The sequence below is a fragment of the Strigops habroptila genome, chromosome 5, assembly GCF_004027225.2.
Source record: "Strigops habroptila isolate Jane chromosome 5, bStrHab1.2.pri, whole genome shotgun sequence".
In the NCBI taxonomy this organism is placed as follows: Eukaryota; Metazoa; Chordata; class Aves; order Psittaciformes; family Psittacidae; genus Strigops; species Strigops habroptila.
This window is the reverse complement of record NC_044281.2, coordinates 7,762,264-7,785,080: the sequence shown is the minus strand read 5'-3', so window position 1 is coordinate 7,785,080 and position 22,817 is coordinate 7,762,264. Positions and strand designations below refer to the sequence as shown.

At 37.9% G+C, this 22,817-nt stretch overlaps 1 protein-coding gene across 11 annotated transcripts in view; it reads right to left on the bottom strand.

The window, feature by feature from the left end:
• Positions 1–10,876: 10,876 nt before the first annotated feature.
• Positions 10,877–22,817, bottom strand: part of GULP1 (GULP PTB domain containing engulfment adaptor 1) — a 157,522-nt gene continuing 145,581 nt past the window's right edge. For 6 of the 11 annotated variants that reach the window (XM_030487876.1, XM_030487868.1, XM_030487873.1 and 3 more), the window contains 3 exons: positions 19,871–19,965; positions 17,945–17,980; positions 10,877–12,965 (listed from right to left, as the gene is read on the bottom strand). In XM_030487876.1, the coding sequence (XP_030343736.1) occupies positions 12,894–12,965; positions 17,945–17,980; positions 19,871–19,965 (203 nt within the window). In that variant the 3' untranslated portion in view covers positions 10,877–12,893. The remainder of the gene's footprint in view (positions 12,966–17,944; positions 17,981–19,870; positions 19,966–22,817) is intronic. The other 5 variants (XM_030487877.1, XM_030487874.1, XM_030487878.1 and 2 more) reach the window with 2 other exon arrangements.

The window sequence follows — 22,817 nt, the reverse complement described above, 5'->3', positions numbered from 1 at the left end:
ACACAGAAGAAAAGCTATTTGTATCTAATGCAGCTGAAGAGGAAAGAAGTTTGTGGGAAGACTTTGACCACAAGAGCTTTCTAAGAGCCTGGTGTTTCATTTGCTGCTTGACACATTTCCTCCAACCATCAAGGAAATCCCTCACACAGGATTCTGACTGTGCCCTGGGGTTCCCAGGAATTGAGATGGCTAATTATGACAGCCAGAGGAAGTGGCCCATTTGGGAATTAATCCATGTGGTGAAGATGAAGCTGGAAGCTTTACAGTCTGCTTGGATGTGTGGTCTTATCCCGAGTTAATGTGCGAGTTTGGAGGATGCACTGCTTTTGGTCCCTTTTTTGGAATTCTTAATAAATACCACATGGGTCTTCAGAAATACACAGCAGGATGAAAATATTAGCAGGAATACTGGTCATCGAGAACTGTGTGGGTGGCAGAGTTTGGACAGTCATGGAAGCCAAGTCTGTGGGGCAACAATTCACTTTTCTGTGTGCATTTAATCTGCCACAGCCCAGTCCTGAGACAGCGCTGTGGAAATCAAGAGTACATTTGGCTTGGACTCAACCAGCATCTCCTCACCAAATGAACTGCTGAAGACCATGATGGTAACCACACAAAGAAAGTAGTTCCAGACAGACTTTAAGGGGAAGCTGAGACTGATTCATAAGAAGTAGCTGGTCTGCCTTTCATAAGGTTTAAATACTTATGCTTCAAACAAGTCCTATAGCAGCAGTGCTTGGAAGCCTGGTTTCTCTCTTGGCAGATGCTCCACAGGAAGTAATTAAAGCTTTTGAAGAAAAAAAACAATCAAGGCCTATCAAGTGAGGTTCAAGACAGGATTTGTTTTCAAGAGCAGAAAGGAAAGTCCTGTATAAACTAGTCAAGAGACCGGATTGATGAATGTCTCTGTGAGTATGCAAACATGATTCTGGTGCCTGCACAGGGACTACTGGGGTCAGGAAGAGGGTAGCTGGAAGAGTAAGGAGAAATCCATAGCTGAAACATTAAAGGCTCTTTTAAGTTCAGAGGAGGGTACAAACACCCACCAAGACATGCAGTACATAGGTTATTTCAGAGTCCACAAGGGCAGCCAGCACCGAGATTCCTAGGCTTCCTTGTCCCCCTGTTCCCACTCTGACTGGAACAGCGCCTCATTGTCCCTGGCAGCTTCAGCTACACCAGTGACCATCTCCACGGAGCTAGTGCAAGAAGGGCCTGCTGGGCCACACAACTCATCCTGCATATTTGGGTGTGGTGAACCTTTATAGCAACAGTGATCTCTACCTTGCATCATCTTGCAGGAGGTGACCTTCTCCACCCGCCTGACTTGCTTAAGGTACAGCAGGGGACAGATGGCTTTGCAAAACAGCACAGAGTTGGTGGCTGCAACAAGTAGTTTGTGCCGTTGCATACATGCACATCTCTGAATAATGGAACTGGAAGAAGGAGACTGTTACTGTACTGATGGCTGTAAAGGTACATGCAACTTGGCTTGCCTGCTGCTGGACACCAACAATGCTGAGCACCAGAGGGTCACGTGAACACACAAGTCCAGACATCATACTCCATAGCTGACCTCAAGGTGTACAGAGACAATTGTTGTGCCAGAAGCCCACTTCTTGATGGTGTGGCCTTCTGGAATTTGGGTCCACTGTAGAGGGCTTTTAATGCCCTTATCTTGAGCTGCTGACGTTCTTTTAGTTTAAAGGAATAAGGATCACAGTGGTAGAACAATATAAAAAGATACAGTTTATACATACAACCTTATTTATGTCTACATCTTGACATGCAAATAACATATGAAGATAAAGGAATGACCTACCGTCCAATGGCACTAAGACGTAGAAAAAGAGGCAGGGACATTTTTCTGACTTTATCTCACCACACCAACAATGGTAAAGAAACTGGGAAACGTCCAATACAGCAATGCAACTGGAAGGTAAACACACACTTCCACTAATGAATCAGCTTTTAAAAGCTAGTATGTAGAAAACAACCCCAGAACAGCATATGAGAATTTTGGTCAGAAATAATTTTTATAAAACAAAAGCATGGCACTGTTCTCTTTTCCTGCCTTATGAATTTGGCAATGTTTTTCTAGCATATATTCATTATGCATTGTTAGGACATAAACTATAACACCAGAATAAAACAGTCAACAGCTGGCTGGATGAAAAATAAAACAAACTAGAGTACAAGGTGGTAGCAACATTGCCCTACGAAGATGCCCTAAAAAGAGAATTAGAGATAATACTTAGACTGAAGAAAAAGAGTCCATAGTGTGCAGATTTCAAACATACTATCCAAATAGTTTCAGAAGTGGCTGCATCAATACGTGTGTTTGCAGTGACACCATCTACCAGGTATTCCCATTGTGTCACAGTGTCCCAACTGGAAATGCAGCCAGAGTCAACCTGCACAGGTGATCTCGGCCATGGAAGTTATTGCTTATGGTATCTTTGGTCAGAAACAGGTGGAGCAAGGGTCTTCAGGCAGTTTCCAAAACTTCAAAAACCTTGAACTGGCCCTGCATTTCAGCAAGTCTCAGTATGGACAGTATTTGCTACTCTGTATGCTCACACCTAAATAGGTGCAACCCCTACATTAGCTTGTGCTTATAACAGTGCTCTCCTGGAAAGCAGCCACAAGTGCTACTTCCAAGTGTATAACATTGGATCATTTTCAGTTGCATAAGGTATGGGGACAAAAAGCACAACCATAAGGAGACACAGAGATTACAAACTAATTCAGTATTCCTGGAAGACAGCATGCTTCTTGGGGCCAACCAGAATACTTTCGCCAACTTTCCTTGGTAGGCTTGCTTACCCTTGGAAACATCAAGATGCAACTTTTGACTCCTAGGAAGAAGATTGGATTTTAGGTTTTAAGATAGAAAGGAGTCTTTCCATTATTTCTAGTCAGAAAGGTCTGAATATTGAAATACACATAGCTAACATATTTCACACATTTTCAGACAGTTCTCTAGGAAAATTAAAATAATGAAAAAATAAAAATGAATTCATAAAATCTAAGTAATTAGAAGAAACATAAATAGTATTCAACAAACAGAAGCTAGACTGCTCTGTGTACAAACACCTACTCCAAGTTTCAAAAGCTTGCATTTATAAAACAGGGATACTGCATTTTTTATACATACCTTTAAACTCTCTCTTGCTTATTGCCTTTTTTCTTTTTAATTAAATATGGGGAGTCAGAATGTGTCCCTATTCAATCTAAATTCTGCTGGAATTTATCTGAAAGTATGTTTTCTCATGGGTTTACTCTCAGGCTGAGAAAAAGTGAGTTTTAAATGTTCTCTGCTTTATAACAGCTGAGAGAGGGGCCCATGTCTGGAATTCCTCCAACATCTGTCTGCACTTATTTACACTGTGCTTGAAATCCTGATGGAGATCGACTTGACATTTCCACAAACTCTGTCAGCTCTGGTAATCTGTATTCTTATCCAGAAACTGCTGTGTATGAAGCAGCTCCCCATTTAACCACCACAAACTCCCCTCCTCCCTCCAGAGCTACATTTTGAAGCACCAGCCTCTATAGGAAAAGCATTCAGAATACTCATTTGCACATTTCTGTCTGCACACTGCACAATGCCATATGTACAGCAATAGATACCAGCTTTCTTGTTCTAATGTGAGTAGATGAATAAACAAATGTCACTTTAGATATTGTAAACAGTTTGTCCCCATTTTTTTCCTGAAAAATTAAACCTATCAATAGCACAGTGGTACAGTAGTATTTACACACTTGAAAGATATTGCTCAGTAGCATTTTATGAACCAGTTAAAAATTCACAGATGCTCAAAAATTTATCTTTTCAGAGCAGTTAAACATCATGAATGTTTTCTGTGATGTGTTCTCATGCAAGTTCAAGTTTTTCCTATTGATAATCTCACATTAGCTTTCTCATTGCTTCCCAGTACCCTTTGCGACCACAAAGTTTGCTTACGAACACAGCAAGAATCAGGATGATCTCTCCATACATATTTTAAAATAAGATTGCTGAAGTCATGATCTCGTACACTTTTTCAGCAGTGAATGCCTTTTACAAGTAATGCTTGTGCATTGGATTAGAGTCAAATATTGTTTAGAGTATCGGGGGGGGGGGGGGTGTTTCCCTTTGGCATACAACTTTTTAACTGGAGAGGCCTCTGAGAGACTGAATCTGTGGTCCCAAGAAAACAAATCCCTGTTTCCCTAAGTTTCAAATAAATTCATTATGGCTATACGACTCATGTGGCTTTAGTAGCCTTATTGCTTTATTTATTAGAGTGCCAAGAGGCAATTTACCTTGTTTACTTAGGTCTCTAGTCACCAGTCACAGTCAGCAAGGCAGACAGTGGCAGCAACAGTAGTCCTGTGTCTGTGTGCTCGACTGAGGTGTACAGAGAGGTTCCCAGAGCCAGAGAAACCGAGGAAGAGCTGAGAGCCCTGCCAGGAGCTCTCGTGAGAGGCTGACATGGCTTGGGCACTGCCAGCGCAACCGCAGGAGAGTGAAACAGCCTGGGAAGGTGCAGCAGTTTGCAAAGAAGGGAGCGTGAGAAGGACCCTGTGCCCTGCTTGTAGGCCCACAGCCCAGAGAAGTGCTCTGGGTCTCTGTCAGGATGGTGGGCACTTGCCTCAGAGTTAAAACCAGTGCTCCTTCAGAGAAAGCCCCTGGGATGTCTGACACTTCCACCCAGATGGAACTGGTAAGAAAGGAGACTCAGTACAGGCAGTAGGTTGCAATGAGTGCTCATACAAATGTGAGATGTGCCAACCAGGAATGAGGCACTCCCAGGCTTGCTACTCACAAACCAAGAAAACCTGCTTGGCAATATCTCAGTTGGTAACAGCCTTGGCTGCAGTGATCACAACGGTGTGGAGTGTGGGATCTGGCTGAGCACACTGAAGGTTAGTACAAAGACAAATGTTTTAGATTTTAGAAGAGCAAACTTCAGCTCGCTCACAGCTCAGTTGGGAGGGATTCTGTGGGAAGCTTCCATGGAGGACAAAAGTGCTAGCGAATCCTGGAGTTCTTCAAAAATGCTCTCCTGGAAGCACAGAGCCAGTTCATCCCCTTTAAAGGTAAGGAAGTAAGGGAGGCAAGAGAAAGCCCCTCAGCTTAACTGCAAGCTTCTAAGTCTGCTCAAAACCAAAAGAGAAGTGTACCAGAGATGGAAAAGCAAACAACTACCCAATGAAAACTACAAGGGCATTGGCAGGGTGTGCAAAGATGCAGTTAGAAAAGCAAAAGCTCATCTAGAAATGAAATTATCCAGAGATGTCAAAAACTAGGGAGCAGCTCTGTGGAAAGGGACCTGGGGGTCCTGGTGGACAAGCAGCTCAATACAGTGTGCTGCTGCGGCAAAGAAAGGCAACAGGATGTTGGGTTACATCAAGAAGGGCATCACCAGGCCAGATAAAGAAGTCATTGTCCCACTCTACTCAGCGCTTGACAGGCCACAAAATAAATACTGTGTTCCATTTTGGTCCTCACTATACAAAAAAGCTGTGGAGAGGCTAGAGAGGGTCCAGAGAAGAGTCACAAAGATGACCAAAGGACTAGGAAGCTGTATGAAGAAAGGCTAAGGGAGCTGGGTTTGTTCAGCCTTCAGAAAAGAATGCTTAGAGGTGAGACCTTGTCACCACGTTCCAGTATTTAAAGGGTGGCTACAGAGAAGATGGAGACTCCCTTTTTACAAGGAGTTACATGGAAAAGACAAAGGGTAATCAGCACAAGATGCTCTTGGGGAGATTCCAGTTGGACACTAGAGGAACATTTATCACAACGAGAACAATCAGCCATTGGAATAATCTCCCCAGGAAGTGGTGGATTTCCCACCCTTGTATAATTTTAAGATTCAGCTAGACAGGGTGCTGGGCCATTTTTCCTAGACTGTGCTCTTGCCAAGAAAGGTTGGACCAAATGATCCTTGAGGTCCCTTCCAGCCTAGTATTCTATGATATTTCTGACTTTTAAATAATGCTCAGTTCTTTTAAAATGCCTACATTAAAAGGGCTATTAAATAATGGAACCTTCTATACATTGTATTACTTCAGTTTCATACATCAATCCATTGCAATGTTACAACAGCATACAATTGTGATGACACAGATCACAGCCTTATCTAACCTTTTTACAAGGCACATTGAATATTATGGCAATTTATAGGTACTATCAAAATACACACAGTGAATACTAACAATCCCTAAGCATCCTGAGGCACAGATTTTAGTGTAGACTCACAACCTTAAAAATGAGAAAACAGAAACAACTGGTAAAGTCAGATTAAAAAGTAAAGTAAGATTAAAACTTTTGATCATTAGACACTTCTACTGATAATCTGGAAACAACATCAAGCATTTTTAATGTCAGATCATTGGTTAAAAATACATAAATATTGCCTCGCTTGGGAATAGAGCATGGCTAAGCCCAGTCAGACAAGCAATCCCATACAGCATTTTCATTCTCAAATAAAATTTCTTGCTAACTCTCACTTATCTCGAAAACTCTCTTACCTTTCCTTCCAAATGTAGTTGGTTGATTTGCATCCCAGGTTTATCTGTCACAAATTACACCTGATCATGTAATTATTTTACAGGGTTGAAGTATCTCAGAAATTCAGATCTATTCTGGCTTCTTCATAGTATTCTAATACATATAAGGTTGTAAAAACATTGGGAACCCATTCCTGCATTGTTTAAGCTGTAGGTGACTTTAACCTGCCATTATAGTAGCTTTCTTACACTACAAAAAAAGTATGTATGCGAATAATAATATTATTCTAATATACCCTAAAAAGTAATGATGAAAATGAAGAAAAAAGACCCCCAGATTTCTACAGTCTATCAAGGCCCTTCAAATAGATTTTTGTTGCCTCCCTCTCCCCAAACCATATCTTCTTTAGCATCTTATCCCAACATAGCACAAAGGCTAAATATTTTGTCAGTCTTTCCACAGTGTTAAGGATCACTTTACTTGAAAACAGTGCAGTTCCTTTAAAAACCCAAGAACACCAAAATGTTTAAAAAGCACAACAGCTTCCAAAAGTGAACAAGTATGAATTCCCAGAGAACTCATTTAGTTATATTCATAGAATCACAGAATAGTTAGGGTTGGAAAGGACCTTAAGATCATCTAGTTCCAACCCCCTGCTATGGGCAGTATTCACTGAAACATGGCTACAATACTCCAATTCTAATTTCTGTGCAGAAGCTTCAAAAGCATCTTGTTTTTACTGAATAAAATGCTCACAGAATACAATAATACAAGAAATAAAAGTTGCAACAATTTAAATGCTAAACATGGTACAGTCCCAAGTAGCTTTTCTGAATGCTCAGTTAAACAGCTTTTCTGAGTTGCTTTTTAGTCAGAGAAGCTCGTGTGTCAGACGAAGCTGCAAAAGAAGCGAAATTGCAGAAAACTCTTAAGGGTCTATTCCAAGACTCCTGTTTTGGGAAAGCTCTTATCATAAGGAGATTAATTTATATAAACAATTCATTAATAGGTTTACAAAATACAGATGATGATTATTCTTACTGTCATGTTTTCCAGTCAATACTGCAGTTAAGGACAATTAGCTAAGCACTTCTCTAATGGTTTAATACAGAAGACAGTCCTTCTGGAAGCCTTTATCAGATAAACAACTTTGCTAGGTCCTTAGTATGTCCTTAGTACAAACTACTAGAAGTTAGGATAAATGGATGGAAACCAGAGCTTGTGGCAAACAGGCATCTTGGAAGAGGCTCAGTGTGAGTCACCTACTCTATGTAATGAGGCTACAGGGGGTAGAAAAAACATTCCTTGTTTCTGGCTAGCTCAAAAAGCTCCAATAGCAGTTCTTGTGGACTGCAAATATGGCAAATCTGCATCTTAGCATCCCTCACACAATCCTGAGGCAGAAAAAGTGATGGGGCAGAACAAGAGAAGTTATCAAATCAGTTAAGTTTCAAAAAAATGAAGTGTTACTAAATTGTGGGAAGTTGGCACAAGATGACATTTTTCCCTGTTTTTCTTCTATACTTCTTTTCTAATCAGTTTATGTTCCTTCTTTTTCTTTATTGCAAGGCATAAGTTTTGCTGAATTAAATAGTGGAAAATGTGGAGGGGGGAGGGGAAAGCATTCCAAAGGCTCAAATATACTGATTTTGGTGGCTGTCATTCATATGAGCCTTAGAATAGGTTTAATCCATCCCAGAATTCACTGTAGGAGACTGAACTTGCAGGGTTTATTATCTGAAACGATGCATAAATAAGACTCTCAAGAAATTTCTTATACACAAAAGGCAAATTGCATATTCATGCACTCAGAAACCTTTCCCCTGTCACACACAAAAATTATGTATGCAGTCCCTGAAATCCACTGAAAGAGTCTTGTAGTTCCAGGATGAGTTTTGGTCTGATGAATAAATAAATGTGCTGTTTCTTTTAATCTATGCCCCGGCACTCACTGAGTGTTTAAGCATCTCAAGAAGACTACATACACGACAAATGTCAGATTTTCATTTTGACAAAACGGTGCCTACCATTCTGTCATAACTAAACAAAATGATATATTTGAAATCCTGTTCTCTATTTCGTTGATGAGAACTGCTACATACTTATCACCAGCTGATGACAATGCAACATATATCTCGGTCTCTCATTAAGAATACATCTTAAAGGGCATCACGGGATGAAGGCTAATTATGTACCAAAGCTTAGTTGCTGTCTTTCAGCTGAAGCTTACAGAACACCTACTACCAGGCATTTTTGGTTGCACTTTAAAGCATATGACCAGTTATTCAGATTTTTTTTTTTTAAAGTGTGACTGCATCGTCTAATTTTAAAAGCAACAACAAAACCCCAAAGTGTCAAATTAAGACAACTGAGAGCTTGCCTGCAATTGTTAACACTTTTCTTGTCTTAAGAGGGTGTTCAAAGGTGGACAATACCTAGTAACCGATGGGATAGAATGAAAATAGCAGCTCTAGATGTTTAACTAGAGATTTCCCACAGGCAGTGACACTCTCTTCCTCTGCAGAAGGGACTCTTTTTCTGAAGCAGAATTGCTCGGTGAGAGTGAGACTGTGCTTAGTTCCATAAATTGAAAAATAATCATCATAATGAAGCCTCAGAGCCAGCCTCATTCCTTGGCACACTCAATCACGCTGGGATTACACAACCACGCTTACTTCTACATGTGTGAGAATTTTCTTCTTCCTTTCTTCCATAAGTGAAGCCGAAATGAAATAAAATTCATTTTGCCACATGAAGGATTTGATCTCTGCCAATTTGAGTTATTTGATCAATTATACTCTTAGTGCAAATCACATCTGTCATGTGGAAAGACAAAAGACAGCCACTTACAAACCCATCCAAAGTAAAGACAATAGGTTAAGCCAAAAACATCCTGCAATTGTGCTCAGTAACTTACCAAAGGTTAAAAAGAGAAAACACACAAACTACCCATATATCAGCTTGTTTGACTTAAGGAGAATTCTAACCTAAGCACCTCAGTTACTCAGGCATGGTGTAATAAGCAGGTAGGAAGAGAAAAATAGTTCATATACAGGAAAAGGAATAGAACGCAATGAATCTTGCTTCTAGCTGTTAATATAGGTTCATCTGTCATGCCAGCACAGTAGCTGGGCAGCCAACAAGTGAAACTAAAATCTAGTATTCCACATCCACAAAGGCATACAGTTATCATGATCAAGAGTGTGATCCCCCAGTTTGAAAAAGTTTAAGAAAAAAAAAAAAAAAAGAAAAAAAAGGGGGAGAAAGAAAAGATACCAGACATAAAAAAAGCTTGGACAAATCGGGGAGCAGCCAGTCGCACTGGTATTTTCTTTTTGTTGGAGTGTAAATTTACAAGTCAAAAAAAGTCTTATTCACAACTGATTTAGCACGGTATCTCCAACCTAGTAGATGATGTTACTGTCTTTTTTACAGGCTTCTGTCAAGTGAAATGCCTATGGTCACACAATCAGCAGAATCACTTCACATTCCCAGCCCAAACCAGCTATTGAGATTTTTTATTTTTTTTTTTTTCTGAGCACCATGAGCACTCCCATTTACTCTAACAGAGCAAGAACAACCACCTAGACTCCTTGTACTGCTCTCAAATATATATTTTTAAAGTAATAGGCTGAAGATATAGCACATAACATTATTGCACTATCTGTAAAAGAACATTGATACAACTGGGAGACACGTTCTGAGAAAGAACAGCTGATGTTTATAACTCATAGGAGACTACACATACCCCTTCCTTGCTAGCCCTGACAGCATCCATTCCCATGAATTGTTCAAGCCCCATTTCCACAAATGGAAGAAGTTAGAAGGGTTTTGAGTACTAGCTTGAAGAGAAATTTTGCAATGGATGTAATTATCAGATGGTTTAAGATTACTTTTCTCAAAAGCATCAATACCATACGCAGCAGCCTGTCCTATTAACAGACCTGGATTACAAAGCTTGCTTTCTAGGATTCTGAAAGACTTCAATTACATCCTTTACTCCTTAAATAACCATTAGGCTCATTTAGCAGCTAAGTATATTGAGCAGCTACGTATATAAAAAAAAGACAATAAAAAGAGCCAATTAAATCCACGAAGCACCGTGGAGAGAGTTACTCCCTAATAATTAGTATTAGGTAGCTGCATATAGAACAAGATTTTTCTCTGCTGATTACAGATTAGACCAAACTCAATATAAAGGTCAAACACTGGAGTTACTCTACACTGACTGAGATCACGTTTGTTCTAGCAAATAAGGTGACTTGCACACATTTCAGCACTAAACCATTCTTTGTGGCAGGTCCTGCCCAACATTTAAGCACCTCCCCAACCTCCCTTTCACTGGGCATTTTCCTGAATGAAAGTTGTGTTCTGGGATGCAATTTATTTAAAAACATTTATTTTAGGCAAAATTAAACAGACATTTGAGATTACATAGAAATACAATTTCCAATCTGATCACATAACCTTTTCATTAAAAATGCACTGTTGTGTTGATATAAGTATTTTTGTATGGATTGACCAAGTATGTAATATTTAACCATGCCATTTGCAGTCAACTATCATAAAAATCAGTAACGAAAAAGGTTTCTTAAAATGTGCAAATATTATTTTAGTGTTACCATTGATAATAAATGATCACTAAATAGATGCTCATTATGTAAAGCTTTTTAAAGTACAATAAAAATACAAATTCTATTTGTTAAAAAAGGCCATTCCTATGGCTACTAAACATCCTCATTATACAAATTCCAAAATACTATATGACAAACAAAATTATAAAGACTTTTCTTTATGAAACATACAGTATTAGTTAGTGATTTTATATATTTTAATATATATATTTATATATAATATTCTATATGAATGTTGAACACAGAATAGGAGAGAGGAAGACTAATGTAATGTAGCACGTTAAGGTCCCTATTCAGCAAGGTACCTGAGCATACATTAAACTCAGCAAAGGAATAATCCAATTCACTTCTGTGGACTTCAAAGGTATATGCAGAAGTACTTTGTTGAACAAGGCATAAACATATACATATGATGCTGAATTTGCAAACTGGTTTTTCATTGTGAACTGTAACTGTTATAAACAAAACTATAAGTATTACAAAAAACCTCTCATGGAAAAGGAATGAAAACAAAAAAACCCTGAAATTTTGGGTATTTTCCATGTCTGTATGTTTGAGGGAAAAATACTAGAGTTCTTAAAGGTTTTGAATTGAACTAATGTGCACCTTGGGCATCAAAACACTACTGATAATTTTCTGAGATAGATTTAAGATGGTATTTTATTGCTTATGCTAAAGATTAATGAAGAGTATGCATAGACAGGTCAGCGTTCAACTCGCTAGCAGCTGAAAACTGCAGTTACTTCTGTAACAACCAGTGGGTATGAAAGACTTACGAACTTATATTGAATTCTTACAGCAAGCTCTAAAATTACAGTAAGACATACAACATTCAAGCAGACAGTGAAAAAAATACTCAACAGAGCCTGAATGTAAACACTCGGGTGTTGAAAGTAACTTACAGGACTGAGCCCAGTAAATGGAGTGCCTGCTTATACACAAAATTACGTAAACTCCTAAGTAAATGCAAGACCATAATCTTCTTTTTAAGTTATGGTTATCATGTAATGAATTCCAAATTACATACTTTACAATTCAGCTATAAAATATCAAAACAAAGGGCAGCTACTTTGTCCATTCTGCAATTAGCAGTTCTTCTATGCTCATTAAACACTGATTAGCATACTAACAATTTGTTAGTCTCTAAAACACGAATTAAGGACCCAAAAGTCTTCTGGATTTTATAAACTAATAACCACATATATACAGCATAGTAACAATACACAGTAAAGGAAATCAATTACACAGCATCCAGATTTACCTTTTAAGCATATATTAATGGTTAGTATTTTCTGCCTTTTCACTGCAATTTGAACTTTTTGTACTAGATATTAATCATTTTACTGCTTGAATATTAAACAATGGCTTAAAAGCATAATTTCAAAATGCTGCCAGGTAAAGTATTACATGTAAATCATGCTTGCACATCTGCAAACAGAGAGAGGTATGTGCGAGCTTTCTGAAGAACTTCTCCAGGCTAATAGTCATAAAGTGTAATAATCTCGGGCAAAATGTCGGAGAAAGAAACATAACAGCGTAATTTAATTCATATTTCATAAACAAATATAACTTTTTACATTTGTACAGGGCAAGACTAGAACTAAGTTGGATTTTTACAGAAGCAAACCTCACAAGAGTTTACATGTCGAAAAAAGCAATTTTTGGCATATGGATAATATCTGTGAATACATGTTCAGGATTAAAAAAAAAACAAACAACAAACAACACTGTGTAGGACTTTCACATTTAGTTTCTTGAAATCAGCATCTGCTGTCTAGTGGGTCAAGACAAAATACTGTGCCTTCAAGAGTTAATCCCATTTTGAACCCCTCCTGCAATGAAACAAAACATAGTTAACAAAAAGGAAAGTGATATTTTGAGGATTAAGCTCTTTCTAAAAACATCTGAATTTGAGCCTAACTTTAGGGCATTTCTCTCTTTGCTTTAAAAGAAGCTGAATAACGGCTCAATTTTGGCCTGACCTTCAAGAGAAAAGTCACCTTTGAGTCAAGAAAATTTCAATGTTAGCTGAAAGTACTGTAAAGTTATAAGCACGTGGAAACAAGGGCTCTGAATAGAAATGCTATGAGAACATCATCTCCAGAGGCAGCTGCCACAATGTTCAGTTCAGCATTGTCTTAACATACAGTTCACTTAGAGAATGCTGATTGTATGGTACGAAATCAGTAATAGGTGCTTTCATGAAGCAAATGTCTTGTAAACAAAATAAATCTTTTCGTAAAACGATCGGTACTGGGATTATGCATAAACTCAAGCCTTTTCTCATAACGTACAGCAGTAGCTCTAGCATGCCTTTTGGTTTTGAAAGATAAATCTCAAATCAAGCCAGCTTAATTTCAAAGAGATTTAAACCACAGGCTAGAATTTTGAAAGCATATGAATAATAACCCCACCAGCTACTGACATCAGAACAGTAATACTGAGAAACAGAATAAACTTCCTGGCAACAGTTATTAAATGGTCTGAGATTTTCCAAGTAAAATTTGAATATTCCTAAAGGCAGATCCATTCTATGAGATGATGAGCCAGTAGCAGTACTGTGGTGTGAACCTTCTCCGTGTCATGAACCTTCTCCAACTGTGTCACCCAGTTTGCCCTACCTGGATGACATGGTGCTGCCAAAGCTCACCGGTGTATTTGACTTTTTTTCCCTTTATTTGCTTGGTACTTTTCAAAAGGATAACAGGAAAAGCACTGATTTCAAAAAATATTTCAAGGAAAAGGTATCTGAAGCCCCAAGTCAAACACCTCCTGTTGTTCATTTACCAAAAGGATATTATTAATTGATGTAATTGCAGTCACAGAAGGAGAAGTCAGAGAATTAGCCCTACAGTTTATTCTGTCAAATTGTAAACCCTGCAGTTACACTGTGTCTGAAATGCTAATCTTTAGAAGTATCTAAAGGCTGCTTCCAGTTTCGAGATTGTAAAGGGATAGTTTGTGCTTCAAACTGAGGATGCATGACAGAGGTACAATAGTAGCACAGCTACAGCAACTAGTTTAGCAAAGACAACCAGCTTAATTTTTAGCAATCCAGAGAGGCCTTCACAGAACACACATCTCATTCACGCCTGCATGCTCTTACCTTTCTTTACATTTAAGCACTGTTTGTTGGTGTCTTAAGAAGCTGCACTTCCAATGCCCTTTCTCTGGCTAGCTAAGAGCAAATCAGTTTATGCATTTTGGAAGCACATACATGCCATTGCTTTTATGTTGATCATGTGTGATTTTTTAATTTTTTATTCCATACAAACTGGTATTTTGTCATTTAACACTTAGCTTGTGTTTGCTATTACTACTTTGAACTATTTCTGCTTTCTTGAAGAACAACACTCTTCTTACCTTTCCTTCTCCAACTTCAAACCACTTTCCTCCCTATTTAGTCCTTCTCCTCTTTTAAGATGTGATATTCTGCATTTAAAATGATCACATTTTCACATATTTGCAATGTGATCAACATTAATCCATTAAGAGATTGCTGCACTATACGTATCATAATTATTTTTTAAAGCATTTTAACTTTATTACCATAACTATTGTCTGTTGTAAAAGAAAATAGTGATGTGGTAGCCAGGTGCTGTTACCAGTTGCGTACTTGAGAACCCAGCTTCTATTACACGCAGAATTGATAAGGAAGTAAAACCTACTAGTACAGTACCAGAAACTGCAGTGTTAACACATTCATACTTAAAAAATGGCTCATGCACTTAGCTGTCTATAAAAGGAACATGACATTTCAATGTTCATCTGTTAAATCACACAAAACGCACTGTCATTAAGTGTCAGATACTACAGTTACTAACAAGGTCAAAGTTCCATGCCAACCACATGATAAAAACCCAGCAACATGAAGAGGACATATAGGCAACCTAGATAGCCAGCCGGGCATTTTTCAGATTTTAAAAGAATGAAAACCCCAGAGGTTTGGGGTTTTTTTCTTTTTCTTTTTTTCCATGAAAATATAAGTAAAGGACAAGAAGAGTGCAGGAGTTTAAACCAAAGAATTGTCTTGACCAATGTTCCCATTAAATTAAAGGCAGTCTTCAAAAGGGGGGGAGGGTGGGTGTGGGAATCAGAACATCCTTGTCTAGCAGATTCCTTGGCAAAGTAATTGCCATCAAATTTCCAAGGATCACAAAAGCATGGACTTCAGATCTCCCCAGCCATCTCCATTCCTAATCCTTCAGATATAGCAAGGTAACTCCAAATTCTTAAATAGTTTTTGGAATCTTCAAACCTATATTTTGGCAAATATACATTATATTAAAAAAAAAAATGGCAATTAGCTATAGTCAAGCAAGCTATGGGAAGACAAGGTTTTAAGAAAAGATTCTCCTTCATGTCTACATACAGCTGAAGTGTAATTAATGCAGATAATAGAAGCATTCTATGCTGTAGTTCTCACAGCTATGCTTTGAGAACTTTATGTCTGCTTTCAGGAATACAGTTTATACATACATCTGAACTGCATACGTCTCTCTCAAGTCCTTTGGCTCTTACTTGAAGCTGCTATATTATTATTATTATAGTATCTATTATACAGCATATGTCTACTTCAGACTCTCCACTTCAAAACTCGGCATTTGCAGCTGTCATAATAATGAAGTCAGTTGGAATGACCAAGCTGATACAAATTATGATTTTTTTTTCTCTTTTTCTAATAAACTCAATTAATGTGTTATGCAGAACACTTCTTCTTTTAAAATGACACATATAGTCAGCACTTGATACACATTACATACTATATATATTAAAAGTGAGTCATTAATTTTAATACACAGCATTTAAAATATTTTGCCTTGTGAAATTCAGACATTTCAGCTTCAAGTAACATGTCTTAGCACAACACACTGCCTGTTCATTAAAACACATGTGTGTCATGGCTTCCTGTACTTTAAAGATTCAGGAAAGAGTAACTCCTTATTTGACCAGAAAATCTCTCAAATCTGCTGATTTTCAGGGAATGCAGAAAAGGCCATTCCCTGTTACTGGACAGGAGCAGAAGGGCTATGAAGTGTGCATCTATATCATGCCTTGCTTCTCTGTTCATATTCTCAGGATAACTATGTCAAGTAACTTTTTACTTTCAAGGTTTAACACAAGGACTGAACATCTTAGTTACCCAGATAAATAATGGTATTGTACTAAAGGATATGACTGGTCTCTTGAAGAGAGTAGCAAGGCTTGTTTTCACTAGTGAAAGTAACCTGAAAATGACCTCTTTTCCAAAACACCCACTTTTTTAGTGTCTCTGATACTAAGACATGAGCTATTCTGGTTAAAAACAGTAAACAGTAAAAGACAAAGAAAGAACTGTTGTTTTTTTTTCAGAAGATAAATCTGCCAAAAGCTTACTGCTTTGAGGTTAACTCACTTCTCACTTCACAGTGACTTCACTTAATAAGCTTAAGTCAATGCAAACCCAATGAACCAATGATAAATTTACACATCTCTGAGAAGGTAATTTAGAGGGCTGAGCATAACTTATTTTAGATAGAAAGACGTCAATTCTACTGACTGCTTCAGGGCATGCAGGAAGAATGGCTTGCAGCTCCTGGAAACTTTATGATATTAACTACCTTGAGATTTTAATAAATTATAGCAGCTGTTGCTGGCATGATTCATGATCCACGGAAACTTCCCCTCAACTGCAAGATTTCTGAGAAAACAGATTAATTTTATTAATGTCTGGATACAGTAAAAATAGTGAAGATTAAAATATGTTTCAGCATAAGGGTGGGGGGAAACAGGAGGTTGGATAGTCATCAGGGAGAGGCCTGAGCTGTAAAAGTCACATCTCAGTATATGTTCTCCCAGAGGTCAGGAAACTTTACCTGATCTCTTTAAATTCAGAATATTGGATGCAAAGGGAAGCACCCGCTACTTAAAGGGTTTATTCTCCAAAGCCTCTTCTGAGCTGCACTTTCCCTTCCCCTCCCACTTTGCTTACATATCACCTTCCAACGCACACATACACTGAGACAGCTTTTCTGCACACAGGGGCATGTTTGACAAGGCATCTGACATAGTTCTACAGGAGAAATACGGGAAGAGGGTCTGGACTGAGCTGCTCCTATCAGGTTGTCACTGGCTGCTGCTGAGACAGCTTGCTTGCCACTTTGAGTGCAGGATAAGCTGTATTTAACACCCTTTCAGAGTGAGTTTATATTTTGAACTATTAGATGTGTTCATAAGCAACTTACCTTTGTATATTTAATGGAATATGTATTTACTGAAAGTCAGGCTGTACTTTCATAATATGAACAGATTCCTTCACTTTGCATTCCAGAGAAGGAAAGCCTGTATTTTTCTTACATGTTTCTTAACAATACATTGCATATTCTGTGCTTTTACCTTTTGTAGCATCCATTTCACCTTCCTTCTTATAGGCTGTGTATCTAACAACCATTGACTTCTAGTACAGCTATCTTCTGCTCTTTTCAAGTTTTAAATAATTATTTCCAAATAAAAAAACATTCACGAATGTGACAGTATTAACACAAAAATATATGTATCAAAGGTTTTGCTTATATCATTTCATTAATGACAATCTAATAATGAAAACTGGAGATTTCACTAGTACACATGGGAAACAAACAGCAATGAAACTGAAGGCTTAGTATTAGCAGCTGATAAGACAAAGAATCAGTTTTTCTACCTTAAAAAATTGTAGGCCACTAAAAGTTTTAAAAGTTGCATAGAAGTTTTTCCATATGTACACACATATTCATAAAAATAAAGACACCAGACATGAACACATGCACACTTCAATTGTAAATGCTTTAAATACCATTATTAAAATATGATATACCAACCATCGCTGACGCTAGGCACCCAGGAAAGCACAAGAAGATAAAAGAGATATTAGGAAAAACATGTTTCAATCTGCATTTTACCACTTAGTATAATACTGTACATAACTTTTGTTTTGGACAAAGTTAGAATTACTTTTTTTTTCATACCTTGTCAGCTTTATACTTGTTCTCAACTGGACTATATATGAGCAAGTTTTGTGCCTACATACAGACCCACTAGTTAATTTTCAGTGGAAGTGTCAGGGTATGCTAAGACTGATACACTACAAGCTCTAATTGGGAGGTAAAGCATACAAAAAAAAGTTGGAAAAACAAAACCTGTATGTGCAGAGGGGAATACAGGACCAAGGCAATATTCTTTGCAATAGGACATAGTAATGGCATAAGGTTTGGGGGTTTTGTTATTGGTTGGTTGTCTGCTTTTTTAGGTCAAGAGAGTACAAACAATGATACAAGTTTCTCATTTTATGACTTCGAAAATCTTTGAAAAGGATTACTACTGTTCCATTCACTGATGTTTTATGAGGTGATAGCACTTTGCAGGCTTATATGCTAACAATAAAAAAAAATTGTCATAACATTACCCGTAATAAGAACTCTTAGTGTGTGACACTTAGGTATTTTCATAGGATTCTTCCTAGTAGCCAGAGATGCTACAGTATACTTTTTCCTAAAGTGGGCTATAGACAATGGAAACATTGATGTATATCAATGTGAGGTGCTACAAGATTCGCTTTTTGTGCTAAAGGGCTTGGCAATAACATTGTATCATTTACAAAACACGAACATTTTTACCGGAATTGTAAAGAAGCCAATTTTGGCTTTTAGCTGCTATCTGAAATTATATGGGCCAGAGTACAGGTGACCAACAATCTCAGTTTCTTCACTGTGAGTGGAGTTTGCCAGGGGCACAACCCTAAACTGACATGGAAAATGAAATTTCATAGTGAACGGGAATTAGAAAATTATACTCAGGAAAATTAAATGGTGTTTAAATCTTATTTCAGCCATTTTGAAATGTTTCTGCTGCCCTCCAGGCAGAAAAAAGGAACTGAAGGAGCCTGAGAGCTAGCTCTCTTGGACCTTGTGGGCTCTTGAGATAAAAGAGGGCTGGAAGCCCTGGGAACACTGAGGAGCCAGGATCCTAGAAATTCAAGCTTCCAGTATTTTAAGCCTTCTGTTTTGCTGGCAGGCTGCTGAAAAACACCCAGATAAGCAAGCTGGCAAGGAACTAGCACTTTGGAAAGTCTGACTGAAGACAGTGAGTTATTCCAAAACTTGATGACTTTCTCCTAGAATTGCTTGAAAATTGGGTCAGCAACTGAACAGATACAATCGAGTGTTTCAGAATCAGCAAACATTTTTTCATAAATGCTTGCACTCAGAATTCTTGAATCAATTCTCAACAGTTTAAGCGCTCCAAAGTGCCACAGTCAAATACAACTGGTTTTAAAGGCACCTGAAGCACATACTATGCCAATGCTATGAAAAACCAGACTGATGTCTGATGGAAAGATGAGGGTAAACTGGGATGATGGTGATTGCTAGAACTGAAGAGTAACAAGATCAGAGGATCTGTAGGGCTCTTGCCTCAGGTCTCTTTTTCAGCTTTCTCAGTCCCTTCCCAGGTAGGAATAGCAGTATCCAATTCGATTACACTGCTGAGAACCCCTAAATTAGTGCAAGTGTCCACATTAATACCAAGTAAGGATCTTCAGGCAAATTCAAACTACAACTCGAAGACCATGAGACACACTTACAAAAAGAATAGTCAGAAATAGTTTTTTCTCTATGTATTTGTGTGTGCAGTCTAGAATACATTTTCAGAATAATGTAAACATGTATTTCAAGAATCAACACACAGCCATAGAAAACTGCATAATTGATAACTCAGTAGTTACCTGCATCTCATCTAGTTTGGACTGAATGTCTGGAGGGAAATCTCCTGCTCCACAGTTAAAAGGGTCAAAAGGTTCTGCTCCAAAAAGGTCTCTCTCTGGAACAAGAGAAAAGTGAGTCACTGAGAGAAAAGGTATGGGCTACAACAATAGATCTTTGAAAAATTCAGCTTACATCTCCTTAAAAGCTGAACAATAGCACCTCCAGATCTGCAATTGCTTAACCACAACATCCAAGTTTAAAGCCAGGTCTAGATCAGTTTTCCTAAGTTTAACATTCAAATATTTTTCCAAGAACACCATCAACCTCTGTTTAAGGCTCACTTAGAATTCATTAATGCTTCTGCCTCCTAAAGGAATTTTAGGGATCTGAAAAGTTGCAATTTGAAGAGGGCATCTCCCACTTAAGTGTGCTCTGGAATCAGTGTGTATGAGGAGTTTCATAAATGGGAAGGGAACTGGACATTGGTTGTCAAATTTCACCCTAACATTATGTCAGAAAAATATTCTTGCAAACAAACTAGCCTTCATGTCCCCGGTCTGCCACTTCCCACCATCAGGTTAAGGACGTCTTCATAAGGACAACATCTACTCTTCCTCATGGAAGGTAAGGCCTTCATTTGATAGAGTTCCTCAGCGCACAGCTGATATTAACTAACACTATTTGTCAGGGTTTTAAAATTTTGGATAAGATCAAGTCAAGAAAGAATGAATGAAAAAAACATAGGACCATGAAAAGTTACTTATCCTAAAATTCCACTAAATCTGGATCCATAATAGAATGATTGAAAATTTCTCTCTTTCAATACCATACCGTTTCTCACTTTTTCCTAACTGTAGTACGCTTTCTAGCAGTCAGGGGATTTTTGTTTGTTTCTTTTTTGTCTGGACAAGAAGAAACACCTCCAATACGGTTTTTTTTGGTTTTTTTTTTTTTTTTTTTTTTTGGAACAGTTCTTCACATCTGAGAGCCCAAATACTTTTTTAATTCCTTCTCAGTAATGGATTTTTCCTCCCCCTCTACATGTAATTGTTCCATCTATACAGACTTTTTCTATCCCGCACTGGGTTGAACTAAAGCAGTAAGAAAGTAATTTTGCTAACCCAACTCAACCACACTGATTGCAAAACTTACAGAACCAAGTTAATAGAGTCTTTTCATTAGTGGAGATAGGATATGGTTTTAATTTTATCTCCTAACTTTCAAGGTTGTCCAGCAAGAAACCTGGTAAGCATACTACCTCCCTTAAAACAATGCTAGCTTAAGAACATGAGAATAAAAGCGGCTATTAGTAACTTTGAAATTACTAGCTAATTTTCTGGTTAAGCACAACACTCTACCCGTAATATCCAAGATACAAAAGCTGACAACTGACTACTTGACACAAAATCCATGTTGCAGTGTTACCAGTCACATTATCAGTACTGAAGTCCATGCATATAGCTACACAGTCTTTACTTTGGCATCCCTGTAGTCAGAATTTTAGATCTGTAATTGTCTAAGCTCTTCAACATTTATTGCGCATGTCAGTCTTCATGGGTTTTGACCTGATTTATTAGGTGTTATCAGGCTGCACAATAGGCATTTTAAATTATTAGCAGCTACCAGCATTTACTCCCATAATAAAGTACAGAAACAAAAAGGAACTTGATAAATTACATATTTCAAAAACTGTGGCTAAACAGTTACGAACTGCCACATGGTTCCAGAAGATGGCCCAGATCAGAGAGCTTTATTCCAAAACCCTATCTGACTCAAAAAAAGAAAAATCTAGTTTTTCCTGGCAAAGACAGACCACCTGCATATGCAAAAGAGACTTTAACTAGGGCAATCCAATGTAAAAATTAGGATCTATCTTGTCCATTGCCTCTTTCAGAGCCAAAATGGGTCTGCTCCAGTACAACCAGTGTCCTTACATGCTCCAATGCTCCTATGCAGCAACCTTCAGATGTGTAGCAGCTTTGACTTTCATTCTAGGCTCTACTGGGCAAAAAGTGATTATGCTTTATGCTGCTTGTAAGTCTACTTGTTCACTATATAGGTCCATTTTCTTCTTTTCTCCTTCTCTCTCCCCCCCCCGCCAAGTTCTTTTTACTCTTATAAGGAGCTGACCGATTTCTGTATGGCCAGACAGCAAAAAGCAGAGAGTTTCAACACCAAGCCATAGCAAACATTCAAGGAATGTATTTAGGAAAAAAAAACCCTGTAAAGAACACAACTCTTGCATTTCTTAGTACTGAACTATGACTTATTGCTAGTTTGAAAGCAAGTATTTTGTACACTATTGTGGATATTATCATTCATGCCTTATTATCAGGCTTTTATTAATGACAGCACTTCTGAGCTCATCAGCAGGAGAATGGCAGAAGCTTTAGCTCCATTAATGTCTCCTGCCTTCAGGTGAAGGATAACTTCATTTATATTGTTATTCAAACCTGACTAAAATTAACCAGAGTATAATTTATTCTAAGTGACAGAACCTAATAAACCCTGTACAAAATCAAATTCAAAATAGCGAGAATTTCCTAGCTGAGTTTCTATGAAAAATTATTATTTGGGGAGCTATCTCTATTATAAGTTGCTAACCATTTCAGTAAACCAGCTGAAAAAGTCCGTAGCAGAACTGCTTCCCTGCATTTAAAATGTGTGCTATATGAGAGTGCACTGCTAAGAGTCAGGGAGAGAAAAAGTTCCATGAAATATTTTCAATAGCATCATCAGTAATTCTCTTTTGAACAAAAGCTGAAGAACATGTGGAAACTGGATGAATATTAAAACTAGTCACTGCAGAGTTGCACTACTGCATGGGATCTCCATAAGCTTATCTGCTAGTGTTCACTCCACCATTCATGGGGGGCTCCTTTTTAGCAGAGATGGGATAAATTAATATTTTTTTATTTCAGGCATGAAGATTAACTGTAACAAGAATATCTTGCCTGGCACACTCCC